The sequence below is a fragment of the Anser brachyrhynchus genome (genome assembly GCF_964034855.1).
Source record: "Anser brachyrhynchus genome assembly, chromosome: 27".
Classification (NCBI taxonomy): Eukaryota; Metazoa; Chordata; class Aves; order Anseriformes; family Anatidae; genus Anser; species Anser brachyrhynchus.
Genome location: NC_137720.1, coordinates 1458678 through 1473167, shown reverse-complemented (window position 1 = coordinate 1473167; position 14490 = coordinate 1458678). Strand labels below are relative to the sequence as shown.

At 57.0% G+C, this 14490-nt stretch overlaps 1 protein-coding gene across 6 annotated transcripts in view; it reads right to left on the bottom strand.

Annotated features, from left to right (window-relative positions):
* Nucleotides 1-99: 99 nt before the first annotated feature.
* The window catches only part of LAMB3 (laminin subunit beta 3), a 33235-nt gene continuing 18844 nt past the window's right edge, over nt 100-14490 (bottom strand). For 5 of the 6 annotated variants that reach the window (XM_080569486.1, XM_080569485.1, XM_080569484.1 and 2 more), the window contains 18 exons: nt 14118-14309; nt 13653-13716; nt 13129-13304; nt 12340-12463; nt 11855-12043; nt 11607-11762; nt 10852-11048; nt 9282-9396; nt 8537-8915; nt 8073-8233; nt 6804-7012; nt 5627-5830; nt 4812-4956; nt 3176-3383; nt 2032-2173; nt 1544-1720; nt 807-960; nt 100-617 (listed from right to left, as the gene is read on the bottom strand). In XM_080569486.1, coding sequence (XP_080425612.1) covers nt 481-617; nt 807-960; nt 1544-1720; nt 2032-2173; nt 3176-3383; nt 4812-4956; nt 5627-5830; nt 6804-7012; nt 8073-8233; nt 8537-8915; nt 9282-9396; nt 10852-11048; nt 11607-11762; nt 11855-12043; nt 12340-12463; nt 13129-13304; nt 13653-13716; nt 14118-14309 — 3129 coding nt within the window. In that variant the 3' untranslated portion in view covers nt 100-480. The remainder of the gene's footprint in view (nt 618-806; nt 961-1543; nt 1721-2031; nt 2174-3175; nt 3384-4811; nt 4957-5626; nt 5831-6803; nt 7013-8072; nt 8234-8536; nt 8916-9281; nt 9397-10851; nt 11049-11606; nt 11763-11854; nt 12044-12339; nt 12464-13128; nt 13305-13652; nt 13717-14117; nt 14310-14490) is intronic. The other variant, XM_080569487.1, reaches the window with a different exon arrangement.

Below are 14490 nucleotides of genomic sequence, written 5' to 3'. Positions count from 1 at the left end.
GATACAATGGAGATAAAATTCTCCATTTCTGTGACCTGGTTCTTTGAAGAAAGAGCTAGGAGGGAAGTACTGAAGCCATGGCAAGTTGTAAAGATTAACTGCAGTGTGAAAAGCCCCAAACAAGGGTTTTAATTTGAACAGCGAAATCCTGCTACAAGAGCTTGAATTGGCTAAAACATGAAAAAGAATTTGGGGGGGGGGGAGGAGGTGGTTATAAACCCTTCTGGAAATAACAACGTTGCAGACGTGTTCATTATTTGCAGTTAATGATCGATGTCTCTGCCCCTTTCCTCTGAGCCCAGGCAGCTTCAGCCAGTCTGTCCAACGTGAACCTCTCCATGGTTTCACTGCAGCTCCTCTCCAGAGGGACAGAAATTCCATTTGCTAAATATGCAGACGTTAGGAACATGAGAACTGCAGCCAGAAAACGGGAGTAAATACTCCAGCCAGTGTGTGCAGTGGAGGAAGGCACCGCCTCGCTCAGGAGCAGCTGTCGTAGTAGGCGACTCGCTTGCTGATGGCATCCCGAATCCTGCCCACCCGCTCCTGCAGGCCTGACAGCCTGGCTGACTTGGACAACAAGGCTCTGTTGCTTTCCTGAATTTCTGTCTCTAAAGCTGAGGAGAGAGTGCAGGAAAGGGTAATGTGAAATCACAACCAGAGGAAGGCGTCATGTCCAGTTTTACTCCCCAGCCTGAGCCTCCCCCTCCCTCCTGCACCAAAAAAAAACCCAACGTGACTACCCTCTGGCACTCAAAAGCCCTCCCCAGGTGCATGAGACCATTACACTGAGCTCACAGGTTTACCTGCCATCCTAAGCATCATGGCCGAAGTTTCCTCAAACAGATCTTTTGCCTCCTGGTCTATGCTCTGCACCCGGCTGCCTTGCCCTCCCAGCGCTGGGCTCTGTTGCATCCTACTCTTCAGCTCAGCGTACATTTGTTTCACCTGTTGGAAAGACTGGAAAAGCAAATAAGTAAATAAACTGGTGGAAATGGGATTTTCCAATGTCGAATTGGCTTAAAAAAGATAGAACCCATTTTAAATATTAAACAGATACTGTGCTCGAGCTCTGTGATAACACTACTATGCAGACGCACAACAGTTTGCAGTGCACTCACAGTGATGCTGACCAGCTGTACGAGCTCCTCTGCCTCAGGTGGGGCAGAGAGCAGAACCATGGAATGGCTCGGGCCCCAGCCCTGGATGCAGGACTACGAGTGAGGCCTCCCAAGGGCAGAGCAGAGGGGCACAATCCCCTCCCTCCCCTGCTGCCCAGCCCTCTGTTGGTGCAGCCCAGGATGCAGTTGGCCTTCTAGGCTGCAACTGCGCACTGCCAGCTCACGTCAAGCTAAGAAGTCTTCAGCAAAAGGCAGCGAGATGGAGAAAGGTCCTGGAAAACTTCAGTAGCTGGATCCTGCACCAGGTGAACGAGGCGACAGGGCAGTGCCTGGGCGGTGGCCTCCTCGCCCCATCCAGACGCGTGCCAGGACACAGCTGGCTCGGCTGTGCCGTGCCAGGAGCATGTGCGTGGCTGCGGTACCTGCTGCGCGCTGCCGGCCTTCTCGCCCGCTGCCGCCGCCGCTCGCTGCGCGTCGCTGGCCCGCAGGCGGTTCTGCCCCGCCGCCTGCTGCAGCTGCCGGAGCCCTTCCCTCAGCGCCGCCAGCTGCTCCGCCACGGCCTGCGCGTTCCTCTCGGCTGGGCCAAGAACGGCCTCGATCTGAAAGCAGAGCGCCACACGTCAAGAAGGAAATCGCAGCCAAGAACTGTCTGTAACGCTTTTTGCACCACGCAGGGAGCAGCTATGCGGCCTGGTGGACACGTCCCAAACTTGTCCCTGGGATTTCCATTAGGGACCATGGTTGGAACTCAGGGAAGCAGGCAAATGAGACATGCAGGAAGACGGGGTTTTACACAAAAAGCCCTGTTTCTCCAGTTCGCTGGTCCAGGCCTCTACCAAGCTGGGGAATTTCAGAGCAGCAGCAAGCAGGGCCCAGCACCGTTACTCAGAAGTCACCAGCCACTACTCACTTCCTCAACACGCTCTTGGATGAACCGGAGTGAGGAACTGGAGCCCCTGATAGCCCCCTGGGCCTCCAGCAACACCGTGTTTGCTCGTCTCAGATACCCAACCACCTCTTCCACATCTCCCTCCACGGCATTTGCCCGGTTCCTGGGGAAACACAGAAAGCAGATGAGAGTGAGTGTAGATAATCGCATGGACTGGAGGTCAAGGAGGCAGAGGCAAAATAAGCTGGAGAAGCAAGACAGGACTGTAACAGAGAAGGCTGCAGTCCACAAACACCATACAAATCTGCCACAGAGCAGGTTTCTGTTCAAGAGAAGTGTGACTTCCATTTCACATCCCCCAGCAGAGAAAATGAACTGAGAAGGAGAGAGAAAAGCCTTCTTTTAAATGTTCTAGAAACACCTATTTTGCAAGTGGTGCAAGACAAAGTATTAAAGGGGAAGCAACAGCTACTGAACCAGTTTCAGTGAATACTTTTCTGCTAGCAGTGGGACTGTTCCGACCAGGTGACAGAGCTTCCCACAGAAAGGCAGACTGCCTTGTCTCATCACTTCCAGCAGGCTAAGCAGGTGTCAGACGCTATCAAGGAGTTTACGTACTTATCCTGCTAACCTTCTCGCTGGGATATTGCTGCAAGTCAACACGTGACAAAGCAGATGCTCCAAATTTGCAAGGGCACTCTGTAATTGCTTTTTAAGGGGCCATGGGATAATCCTTCCAACTTTCACCCAGAAAACAAATAGCCCGTTTAATCCCCTCATGCTCTCTTGTGCAATTAGGATGTAGGTCACCAATATCAAGTAATACCAGAGCAAGCCTGTCATCCCCCATCATAGGGGCTCAAGAGATAGAGAAAAGCCTCTGTTACTTTTGGTAAAGACCTGCTTGTTTTAGTATCCATAACAAGTTCTGTCGTTGGCAGCCAGACTCTTATTTGTATTGGGGTAGCAGAGAAGTGTCTGTAGAGATTGCAAAGTCACTCTTAGCCACTCTACATACATAGAAGATTCTGGGCTAAAAGTAAGTCAGTCCAGCTCCAGCCGAGCTAGATTTCATCCTGAGAATCACCGCATTCACTCTGGCTGAATGACCAAAAAAGTCCTTCAAAGCTGCCAAAGCTGCCAAAAGCCCTTCAACCAAACCGACCTGGCTTCTTCTGCCTCCTGCTGAAGCTGCTTGGCCTTCGCGATGTCCTCGGCTGTCTGGGCCAGGATGCTCTCTGGGCACTGCAGTTTAGTAGCCAAATTTTGGATCTCAGTCATTTTTCTCAGGACTGCAGCAGCATCCGTGGGGAGACGTAGCGAGAGAACAAACTCACTGATTTCCTGGATTGTAGCAGGGTCCGTGTCTTTGTCTGCAGAGCAGGCAAACAGACCGACAGTGTCAGAAGCAGGAGAGGTGAGGGTAGGAGTGCAAACGCAAGGCAGGGTGAAGGCAGATGCCCAGCTGTGGATGCTCTCACACGCACAGCCTCTTCCTTTCAGACAGCTGCCGGGGTCCACCCCAAATTCAGTCCCCTCACTCAGCTTCCATCGCAGGACAAGCTGGTGAGCAGAGCAGCAGTACCAACCCTTCACCCAGCTCTGCCCTTTTTCATTCCTTTCCTCTGTGTTCTGGTGCGTAGGGCTGGGATTCATTCCTGCTGCCTATTCCAGTTTTGTGCCCTATCTTCAGGGGGTTTAAGCATCCTGTTGATGCTCTGTGATTCTTTCTGTTATTCTGAATAACATTTCTGACATCTTTTCCCAGCCTGACTCCATGTTACCACTCAGCATAGCATGCCCTCAACATGCTGGTCAGCATTCTCTGGCACATTTGATGCTTCAGACTTCCTGATGCTCTTAAGTGTTTTTACCTCGCCCTGGAGATTTGCTCAGGGTCTTAAACTTCAGACTGAACCAAATCTTCCATTTATTACTGTTACAGATTTCCAGGACTCTATTGCGTTTAAAGGAGGACAAATAAAATAAACACAAAAACAGTGAGACAAAAAATTGTCTCACTATTGAGAAGCTTCCACTACACAGAATAAAATAAGAACTGTTTTATATTCGATATGAACTTCTCATTCACACCAGCAAAACTTCCAGGAAAGTACTGAAACACTGCCTTTAATTTGGCAAGGAGAAAAATATGGCTAAGCCCAGAGCAGAGTCAGGCAGACCTCACTGAGTACATGAGGTTGTGTTTCAACACAAGCCTGTTTTATTGCACAAATAAAAGTTAATAAATTTGAGGAATCAGAGGCAGGCAAAGCCCAAGGGACATTAGCCCAGTGATTAGCTCAGAAATATCTTCACTCATCATTAACACCAGGCAGCACCAAATGACCTGATTTTCTTATTCAGCTAATGCTCATGAGGCCTATTATGTTATTACAATCTGTCTGTGAACAATAAGTCATCCCACTGGTTTATAGGACAATGAGGAATTCTCGTGTGATTAACAGTCTGCTCCAGAGATCTGTCCATTTATCTCCCTGCGGTCAGTGAGGGTTGCTGGTAAACTTCTCTGCGTCGTGGTCAGTGCTGCCTGCAAACCCTTGGAGAGCACCAGCCACGGGCACAGGTTTGTCCCCAGGCCCTGGGGATGGCGAGAGGCACAGTGGCAGAGCAAGGCACCAAAGCAATCTGGATAAATTGGATAGCTGAGAGCCTAACCAGGGTGAGCTGTTCAGCTGACTCCCTCGTACCCTGTTCTCATATATAACATCACTGTAAAAATTAGGTTTTCCATGTGCAAGCCAACCTGCAAAGGCACAGGGTGAGCTTGGCAGTGCTACCTGACAAGAAGTTTCGCACTTGCTGGATGAACTGCTGGATGCGCCGCACATCTCCCTCAATCTGGGTTCTTGTTACGCTCATCTGCTCCACCAGCCGCCGGACATTGCTCTGAATCTGATTAGCAGATGTCTCCGTTGTTTTAATCTGCAAACAACAAAATCCTGATGGAGTCGCTTCTACTTGACCTGGAATCCCAGCAGCTATACCTACACCTGAATGAATTGGACAGGGCACTTTGCAATTCCACCATTTCTCATTTTTAGCACGCCACCACTTTAAAGGATTGCAAATGTTAAAGACTGAGGGCTGGATTTGCAAAGGAAAACTCTCAAAGAGGGGCAGTACCATTTAGCTTCATAAAACACATTTGAAATGGATTTTGAATGACTTTGAAAACTCACTTGATCTGTGCAAGCCCTCCGAGGCTGTAGAAAAAATGTGCAACAGCACGAACACACGTACTGTAGGCTGCACAAAACCCTAGAGCTCAGATATCCCTGTGGGTTCAGCGATGCTTCCAGATCCCTACCCCCTCTGCCATGCCAATCCCAAAACCACAAGAAGACCAGGCTCTGGCTTCCTTGTGACATTTCCAGACCACCTGCACGACTGGAATACAAAGCAAGGTGCTCTCAGGACACCTCATCTCCTTGGGTCCACCCACTAAGGAGAGGCAGAGACAGCAGAAATCTCGTGCCCAAACACTGCTGTGTTTCTGACGCTGCCCCTAAGACCAAGCCTCAGACCAAGCCCTGAGCCCGGGCGTTTTGCCACGGGCTGCCCCCCAGGCCATCCCACCGGGACCCGCACTCACCAGCTGCGCCGTGTCCCGCAGCCGCGCGCTCAGGCTGCCCAGCTCCCCGGCGGCCTTGGTGGCCATGCCGAGGGCCCCGGCGGACCGCGGGAAGGCGCCACGGCAGGAGAGGCCGGCCCTGCAGGCCGTGCCGTTGTCTCGCGGGCAGAGCAGCCCCTCGCACTGGGCAGGAGTGCACTTCTCCACTCGGAAGCCGCCGCAGATCTGGAGAGGGAAGAGAGCAGCAGGGTGTTGAGGGCACCCAGCCGGCTGGGTGAGACCTCGCGGAGACAAACCAGCATGCCACGGGGACATCGTTTCCACAGACTCTCACTAAGGGAGCTGGAGAACGTGGTAGGCTTGTGCAGCAGGAGCTCACCCGGGGACACAGACAGAGCCAGCCCACCCGATGGCAGTGGCCGAAGCACCTTGGCTGCCAGCACCAGCCCTGAGCACGCCGCACAGCACAAATGCACGAAGGGCACCAGGCGTGTGGAGAGCAATGGCTCACGAAGTGCAAGACAGAGCAAACATCTCATCGGCTCTCACGACAGCTACTCTTCCCCTCGTGGCAGGGGAATCCCATCCAACTGCTGCAATTTGATTTTAGGGAGAGAACGGGATGAGAAGACCTGACACCAACGGCTTTAATTGCCCAGCATCTTCTAAAGTTGCCACCCACTGGAGGGGGCACTGCAGCAGGGGCACGTGCAAGCCCAGAGCCAGCGCAAGAACCAGCACCGGCTGATGGCTTGGGAACGTTTTGGTGCCCTGGAAAGCAGAGAGGGGAGGCTGGTGGTCTCCACAGCAACCGTGCATTAGGAGGCACTGAAATGGATCTCCATGGCAATAACAAAGCAGTGAAGGAGAAAGAAAAGAAACCTTATCCAGAAATTAAGTGGGTCTTTGAGATACGAGAACTGACACGTGAGAGTCTTTGGAGGAAAACGCGCGTGCCTGGGAGGGGGCAGGGGAACACTCGGTATCTGTTCTCCTTTGGCAGGGGATGCTCAGACAATTCTCCCCTCACATCCCAAAGCAGCAGTTTGCCAGGATGCCATTGGGCTGAGTCCCTCTGAGCAAAGACTCTGCCACGCTGAGTGGGCTGACCACAGCGTGAGATTTCTGCCTCCTGAGCACGACAAGGCCCCCCCGACGACCTGACACGCACAGCCAGAAACCCACGTTGTGCTTTCACCTTGTTCACTGCGGGGGTGAGGTTGGGGGACACGGCCACCTCGGCCCTGAGGGCCAGCAGCTTGGCGCTGTGCGCGCCGGCCGCCCCCTCCAGCGCCGCGGCGTTCCTGCGGTTCTCCCTGGACCGTGCCAGCAGCGCGGCAGCGCCGGCGACGAGGCCGCTGGCATTGGCGGACGTCTGGTAAGCAGATCTGATCGTCTGGAAGGCTCCTGCAGGAATAAGAGCACTAAATGACACGGATGCCTCCATGACTCATAAATGCAGCAGAGCTACCTAAAGGAAGGCATTGACTATACCCTGCGAGTGGATGTGTGCACGGTGAGGAGGGGGACACAGCCAGAGTGATTAGTCACTAAGGCACAAACAAAAAGCTCCTTTTATTTCTAAATGCCTTTCAGCCATTCCTTCACACTGAGTTGCAGAGCTTTCCTGAAGGACTGACCTCTGGTTCGGGGCCACAAGACTGAAACAAAGCTAAAGCAAAAGCCATGCCCATGCTGATGCTGGGCTCTGCAGCGCAGAAGGGCTCAGCCGGGGCAGGACAGGGGTCCCCCTGAACCCTTTCCACCGCTCCTGGGCAGCCCCCGTCCCGCGGTTAGGGCGCAGACCTCTGCGCCTGCTCGGGCTGCAAACCCCCGCGGGCAGCGGCCACGGTCTGCAGCTCAGCACGGGGGAGGCAGCAGACAACAAGGCACTCGGAGAGAATTAGCTGCTGCAGGGATTTAATGGCCACCTACCACCAGCAGCATCGCAGGGCTTAATTAGCTCTTCTAAATGCCTGACAGCTCACTGCCTGGCTCCCCTCCCCACCTCTCCATCCCTTCCATCTGTGCACAGCCCTCACTGCCGCAGCCGCCCCCTGGCTTGGTGACACCCCTTCTGCTGGGCTCAGCTCCGTGACACCCCCTCTGCTGTCCCCCACCGGGCCGTGGCAGTGGCAGTGCTCCGGCACACGGAGCTGAGCTGGCCGGGAGGGACACGGCCCCAGCGGGACACGGGAACACTGTCTGCACACCGAGCTGCCCAGCCCTAGCCACCACAGCAAATAACCCAAAATCATCGGTCAGTGGCGAGAGGCTGGGCAGAAAGCATCTCCTGTGTGGGAAGGAGGGAGGGAGGGAGGGAGGATCTGCTTGCTGTGCCTGGGCTGACAGAGGGTTGAAAACTTCATCTCCTCCACCCGGCCGGTGGGAAACCACCAGGCATGCAGTCACGTCAAGGTAAATTAACGGCTGCAAATTAAGAGATTTTAGAGCCACAGCGCTGTACCTGACAGATCTGTGCTGCGGCTGGTTTCAAACTGGGTCTTCTTGCTCTGATATTGGTTGTTAATAATAACCAGGCTGCTGTTGAGGGCTTCGAGCTCGCTCGATAGAGAGGCAGTCACATCCAGAAATTGAAAGTTGGGGTTGATGCCTTGCATCTGATCTCTGGGAAAGAAAAAGCAGAAAACGTGAACTTGAGTAGAGAGAAAACCACCCTCAGGCACAGACCAGGGCCCTCTCATGCCGGGATGCTGTGAGCACATGGTGAGCAGCCACTTCCCAGCCCCAGCAGAGAGGGGCACGGGGCTACAGCTCCCCATGCCGGGTGCCTCGCAGGGACCAGGCACGCTGCCGCCAGCTGAAGCTGCCCAGCAGTTTGGTGCAAGGAGTGGCATCAGCATGCATGGAGAAGCCAGCACCTCCTCCCAGCTGCAGGAGGGACCTGCCAGCACGTCCCTCGTCCCTTACCTGATGGCAGCGAGCGCGCTGCCCACCTGGGCCAGGCCCTGCTCGGTGCCGGGGGAGCGGCCGAGGATGCCCTGCGCCTGCTGCGCCATGCCCTCCGCCTGCGAGAGGCGGGGGCCCAGGCGGGAGCCCCCGGTGCCCCCGGGCAGCAGCACGCTGGAGTTGCTCAGGGCAGACTGGTGCAGGCGCAGGCGCAGGCGCTGGATGTCACCGTCATAGATGTGGAAGCAGGGGTGGCAGGGCTCGCAGCTGGGGTAGGTGCTGCAGTGGTCCCGCTGGCACTGGTCGCAGCGGGGGCCGGTGACGCCCGGGCGGCAGAGGCAGCGGCCCGTGGACTTGTCACACCCCACGTCCTCCGTGCCCTGGAAGTCGCAGTTGCACTCTGGGGGATAAAAAGCGGAGAGGAGAGGGTTGAAGGCCGTGGAAAGGGGAAAATGGAAATAAATCAGATCCCAATAACCAGACACCAACACAACGTGCAGTCCATCCCACCCTGCAGTGCCTGGGACGGAGGTGGTGGGGCAGAGGGGACGGAGCAGCCCCTAACCCAGCTGCTCGCCCAGGGTCCTGCCCCAGCTGCCAGGAGGGGACACGTGGAGGGCAACAGGGATGAGCTGGGGGGCTACTCTTGTAAAATAGTGTTGGAAATGCTGATGTCAGGACATGGGCTGGGTGCTGCTCTTGCAGAATAGCCGTGATTTCACAGTGCTAAGAAACACCAGGCCAAACCAAAACCGATGCTCCCTACCTGTGCACCCTACCCTGACGTTTCCATAGTGCCTGTCTGGGCAGGCCTGCTCCTGCTGCGCGGCAGAGCACGTCCGCCCCGTGAAGCCTTCTCTGCACGAACACTGTCCTGTGAACTGGGGAAGGAGAAAACCATCAGGGAGACCCAGCCCTGCGCACTTTCCTGGGAGAGAAAGTGCTCAGCTCCCTGGCGAGCACCAGTGCCCGAGCTCCCACCCTCTGCCGATGAAATTCCCACCCCGGGAACACGCAGCCGCAGCTCTCCCTGCACCTCTCAGGCACAGTCCTGCTGCCAGCCCCCCAGCACTGGTGGCACACCTCGCTCCAGCCCCCCCAGGCCCTGCTGCTGAGCCCCCCAGGTGCCAGCAGCTTGGCAGGGGCTGAGGCTGTGGCCACCCAGCTCTCCTGCACCATCCAGTCCCTAATGCGAGCCAAGCCGCGACATGAGCAGCACCGAGCGCCCGCAGCTGGGAGCGCTGAGCCGCTCCCCGGCCTTTCTGTTGCCTCTCAGTAGTGTGTCTCCTACCTACAGGCAGGAAAATCCACAGGGCCGCCTAGCCTGGAGTACCCAGCCAGGGAGAGGTGCCCAGGGAGAGGGATGAAACAGAGCAGAAGAAAAGCAGCACCTGAAGCAAAAGCAGCAGCTTGTTCCCCACGCGGCTTCTCTGCGGGGGCAAAGCAGCAAGCACTGCTCCCCGGTACAGAGGGGGCGAGATGGAAGGAAGTGTTTTTGTCACCTGCTGTCACTCCTCTCCTCAGCCCGTGCCCTTGGATGTGGCCGCAGGCTCAGCAAAGCACAGAGCCATGCGGCCAGATCTGCAGGAAGCCTCCACTCATGGGCACTGCAAAGCCGAGCAATGATTTTGTTCCCAAGACAAAGGCATCGCCCACAAGCAAACAGTTTGTGGGCTCAGGTCTCCTCCCTGCACTGTTTGGACCTATCTTTGGCTCTTAGATTTTGTCAAGGCATTTTTACATTTAGCTTTAATTTTCCCAGCTGTCTATTAAGACTGAAGTGACACACATGCTTTGCATTGACAAATGAGGATAATTAACTTGCCTTGCCTGTGTGAAGATCTCTTATTAGGATTTCCTTACTAAATAAATAACAGGCCTTTTAAAATGGCTTAATCTTGCCTTCATAATTACCACCTCCATTCACTTTCCTGAATACCCTGTCATAGTGCTTCTAGGAAATGGGAAGAAGAAAACAAGAGCAGAACGTCTTAGGAAACACACTGCCCCTTTGTGGAGGCTCCCAAAGGTGGGACGGGGCTGACGGAGCCACGGGACAGGTGCTTTCGATGCTCTGAGCGATCCTGGGCTGCGGTGTTGCCCAGCGGGGACACAGCTCCTGTTGGCAGTGGCACCCTCGTCCCCATTCCCCACAGTCCCTCAGAGCAGTGCTTGCAGAGTTGGAAATGAAAACAGAAAGTGAGCTCACAGGTGCGTGTGTGAAACCAGGCAGGGAAATCAATAGTAAATACTGCTGTTTTTTTTTCCAAAGGAAAATCAGTGCAGAGACCACTGGCGACCACCCAAGGGTGCTCGGGGCACAGTGGCAGTGGTACCTGGTTGCAGTGGGTGCTGAGGGAGCCGCCGGGGTGGCAGTCGCAGGGCCGGCAGCCCCGACCGCTCGCCATGTCCCAGTGCTCAGCCGCGCACTGGTCGCAGTCGGTGCCCACCACGTTGGGCAGGCAGGAGCACTGCCCCGTCTCGTCGTCGCAGGGCATGTCCTGCCGCATTCCCAGCACGTTGCAGGAGCATCCTGAAACGAGGAGGGTTTCCTTGGATCAAAAACCAGGTGCTGAGCAGCGGCCCGGCTTCCCACAAAGCTGGGAAGCTGCTGCCCAAGACGTGCTCTCCTTCCTCTCCCTTCGCAGCACAGCTTGGCACAAAGGACACATCCCTGCTGTAGCACCACTGTGCCCGTCCGAGCCTTGCAGCCAGACTCAGCAGCCTGAGAGTCCTCCGTGTCCCCAGCCCAGCTCGGCGTGTTGGAGCCGAGCCGTGGCTGCCCTCTGCTGCGCACAGCCCGGCTCGCCCGCATGGTATCGCCCCGCAGCTTCCCACACCCAGGGAGGTGCTCGGGAAGGGGACACAGTCCCCTGCAAGCCTTGAGCTCTGCTTTCCCTCTGCTTGTGGCCAAATGTGTACCGGAGACAGGCTGCAGCCCGAGCAAGGAGCTTTGTAAGCTTTTGCAAATAGGGCTTTGTCTTGGAAACCCCAAACTAGCGCTGGCTGGGAAGCACGGCCCTTTCAGAGCCGCTGAGGATGCCGAGGGAGGAGGCGGGTGGGAAGCAGGGGCTGCCTCGGGTGTACTTACTGCGGCAGCCCATGGGGTTGGCGTGGGCCAGCTGGGCGAAGCCCGGCTTGCAGAGGTGGCAGCGCTCGCCCTGCACGTTCTCCTTGCAGACGCAGCGCCCCGAGAGCGGGTCACAGATGGAGCCCGGCACTGTGCCATCGGGGTCGCACTCGCAGGCTGGAAACGTGAGAGAAGTGGCATGGCAGAGGAGCCCAGGGAGCAGGGGGGGGCTCAGGGAGGGCATTACAAGGGGTTAACCAGGCACTCACGCAGACAGGCTTCAGGATGGGCAAGATCTTGCCGCTGGTTGCGGAAATAGTTAGTTTGGCAGCGCTCACAGTTGTTCCCCGCCGTGTTGTGCTGGCAGTTGTCACAGACGCCCCCGCTCACCCCGCCACTGCTGCGGAAAACCTCCGGGTCGAAGTGGCACGAGGTTGAGTGGCCGTTGCAGTTGCACCCTAAAACAACCCCAAAACAGCCCATCTGGTGCTGGAAGCGTGCAAGACCCTCCAGCAGCCGGAGGGCACGCTGTCACTAGAGGGTGCCCGAGTCCCCCGCATGGTGCATTGGCACCCAGTAAGTGCCCCAGTACGGAGCTGGGGCCCACTGGGCAGAGTGGGGGAGCACGAGTGCACCCTTGGCGTTGCCTGGCCACAGCCCCAGCAAAGCAAAGCCTATGCCAACACTCCAGGAAGGCATTTTGCAGAGATGTTTCGTCTTCAGGGAGAGGAAAGGGGAAAGGCTGTCACCGTACGCTGGCACTCGTGGGGGTCGTTGTCCTCCGCAGGGGCCCACGGGCGGGCGTTGTAGAGGGCAGCGCAGCGCTCGCAGTGGGGGCCGGCGGTGTTGTGCTGGCACTCGCAGCGTCCGTGGACCTGCTGCAGAGACCAGGCTTTACCCCACCTCGCGGGCAGCATCTGCTCGGGGCTGAGCTTCGCTGCCCTGCTGCCTTTCCAGCAATGCCGCGCCTGGCCTGGTCCTGCCCAGCTCCCCAGGTGGAGACGGGGCTCCGGCCCCCAGGCAGCCCCACCACGGCAACATGGATGTGCTGCTGCTCATCCTCTGAGACAGTGCAATTCCCATCCCACCACCTGCCCACGGACAACCACTTTCAAGAAGAGGGCAAGCAGAGACTGGGGATGAGACAGCCCCACAGCAGTGAACAACCTGTGCTGGAGAGCCCTCCTGGAGGTGCAGGAGCCTGCTGAAGCCTTCTGCGTGTGCCCTGCCAGGCCAGGAGACCCAGTGCAGGTGCAGCAGGTACCCCCAGAGCCATGAACTCCCACAGCCACTGAGCTCCTTAACTGAAACCCCTCTACCTCCATCCCATACGAGACATGGGTTTGTGCTGGGGTAACAGAGACTGCTGTGTCACAGCCACCACCCCATTGCTGCAGGCAAACTGGGCAGTGTTCCCCCTGTTACAAACAGCCTCCTGGGGAGCACCCCTGGGTGGGTGACGGAGCCCGGTGTTCCCCCCAGGCTCAAGGAGGGTCTGACACCACGGCACTATCCCCGGGCTTTTCTCTGTCACGAGGCTCACCGCGGCGTGTGGGTCTTCCGAAGGGGCGCAGCGGTCGGCGTGGCCGTTGCAGAAGCAGCTTCCCAGGACCTGCATTTCCGTCACGGCGTAGAAGGTGCTGGGCGAGCGGTAGCCCTGGCGCATGACGTGCGGGAGCTGGGTGAAGTTGATTCTGAGGTTGGTGAATTGCCCCAGCTCTGTTGGGGACAGAGACGTGATGTGAGGGGGCAGCAGGCACCAGGGCACCACAGCAGAAGTGCCTCACGATGCACGTGCAGGGCTTGGAGCGACGGAGATGCCAGCGTTGGCACAAAGAGCATCGGCTGAATCATCAGCAAAGACCCAAAGCTGCTCCTCGACACGACGGAGGTGCCAGGGCGGCCGTTGGACACACAGCAGCTCGGGGCCTCGCTCGCAGAGGAGCTGCAGAGGAGCTGCTCCCCGGCGGGGCCTAACCCGGCTCCATGCCCTCCATGGCGCCTCAGAATAGCCACGAGCTGCCTCCTCCCTCCCCTTCCCAGACATAAAAGAGGCTGTTGGCTTACTGTTGACGGCCTGGCTGTACGAGGTAGTAATGGTAGATGCCACGTCTTGGACACTGAATTTCACCTTAGAAGGGGGAAAAAGAAAAAAAAAAAAAAAGAGAAAAGTTAAAGCACAGGAAAAGTAGGGTGCTGTCCTTTCCTGCCCTGGGCAGTGAGGCTGTGTGTGCTCCAGACCTGCCTCCTCTGCAGAGCCATCACTTAAGGCAGGGAAAAGGCCCCAGAGGGTTTTGCAGGAACTGACACAGACCACAGAGCAGGGCTTTCCTCTCAGAGGAGCTCCCCCCCAGCAGTGCTGGATGCACACCAACTCCATCCCTCGCCAGGTGCAATACCTGCAGATTTCTGGGCCTCTGCATGTTTCCAGGACATCACGCTGGCCACCCTCCCCAGACCCAGGGTCACGCTGCAGGGCACAGGCATCTGCCGGGTCCCTTCCCCAACCCCCCAAACCTCCCCAGTTCTCACCTTGCCCCCGTGCGCAGGGTACCCGTGCTGGGCCTGCAGCACCTGGCACCGAGCGTCCCCCCAGCTCTCGGGGGAGCCCCGGGGGACGTGGGGGAAGGCGGCGGCGCAGTCGGAGGCCAGGTACTGGTACACCTCCCAGGTCTTGCCGAAGTCGGTGGAGCGCTCGATCAGCATCGCGGTGGGCAGCGGCGACTGCAGCAGTGGGGAGAGGCACATCTGTAAGGCCGTGCCCCCAGCTGGCTTCCACGCGGGGCTGGGGGACAGGATTTTTCAGCAGGATGGGAGCCCACCGCCCTGCTCTGCTCCTCCCAAACACCAGGGGAACAGGGGAAAGGGGGAATGGGGCGTGATTGCTGGCCTGCTTCCTATCGGG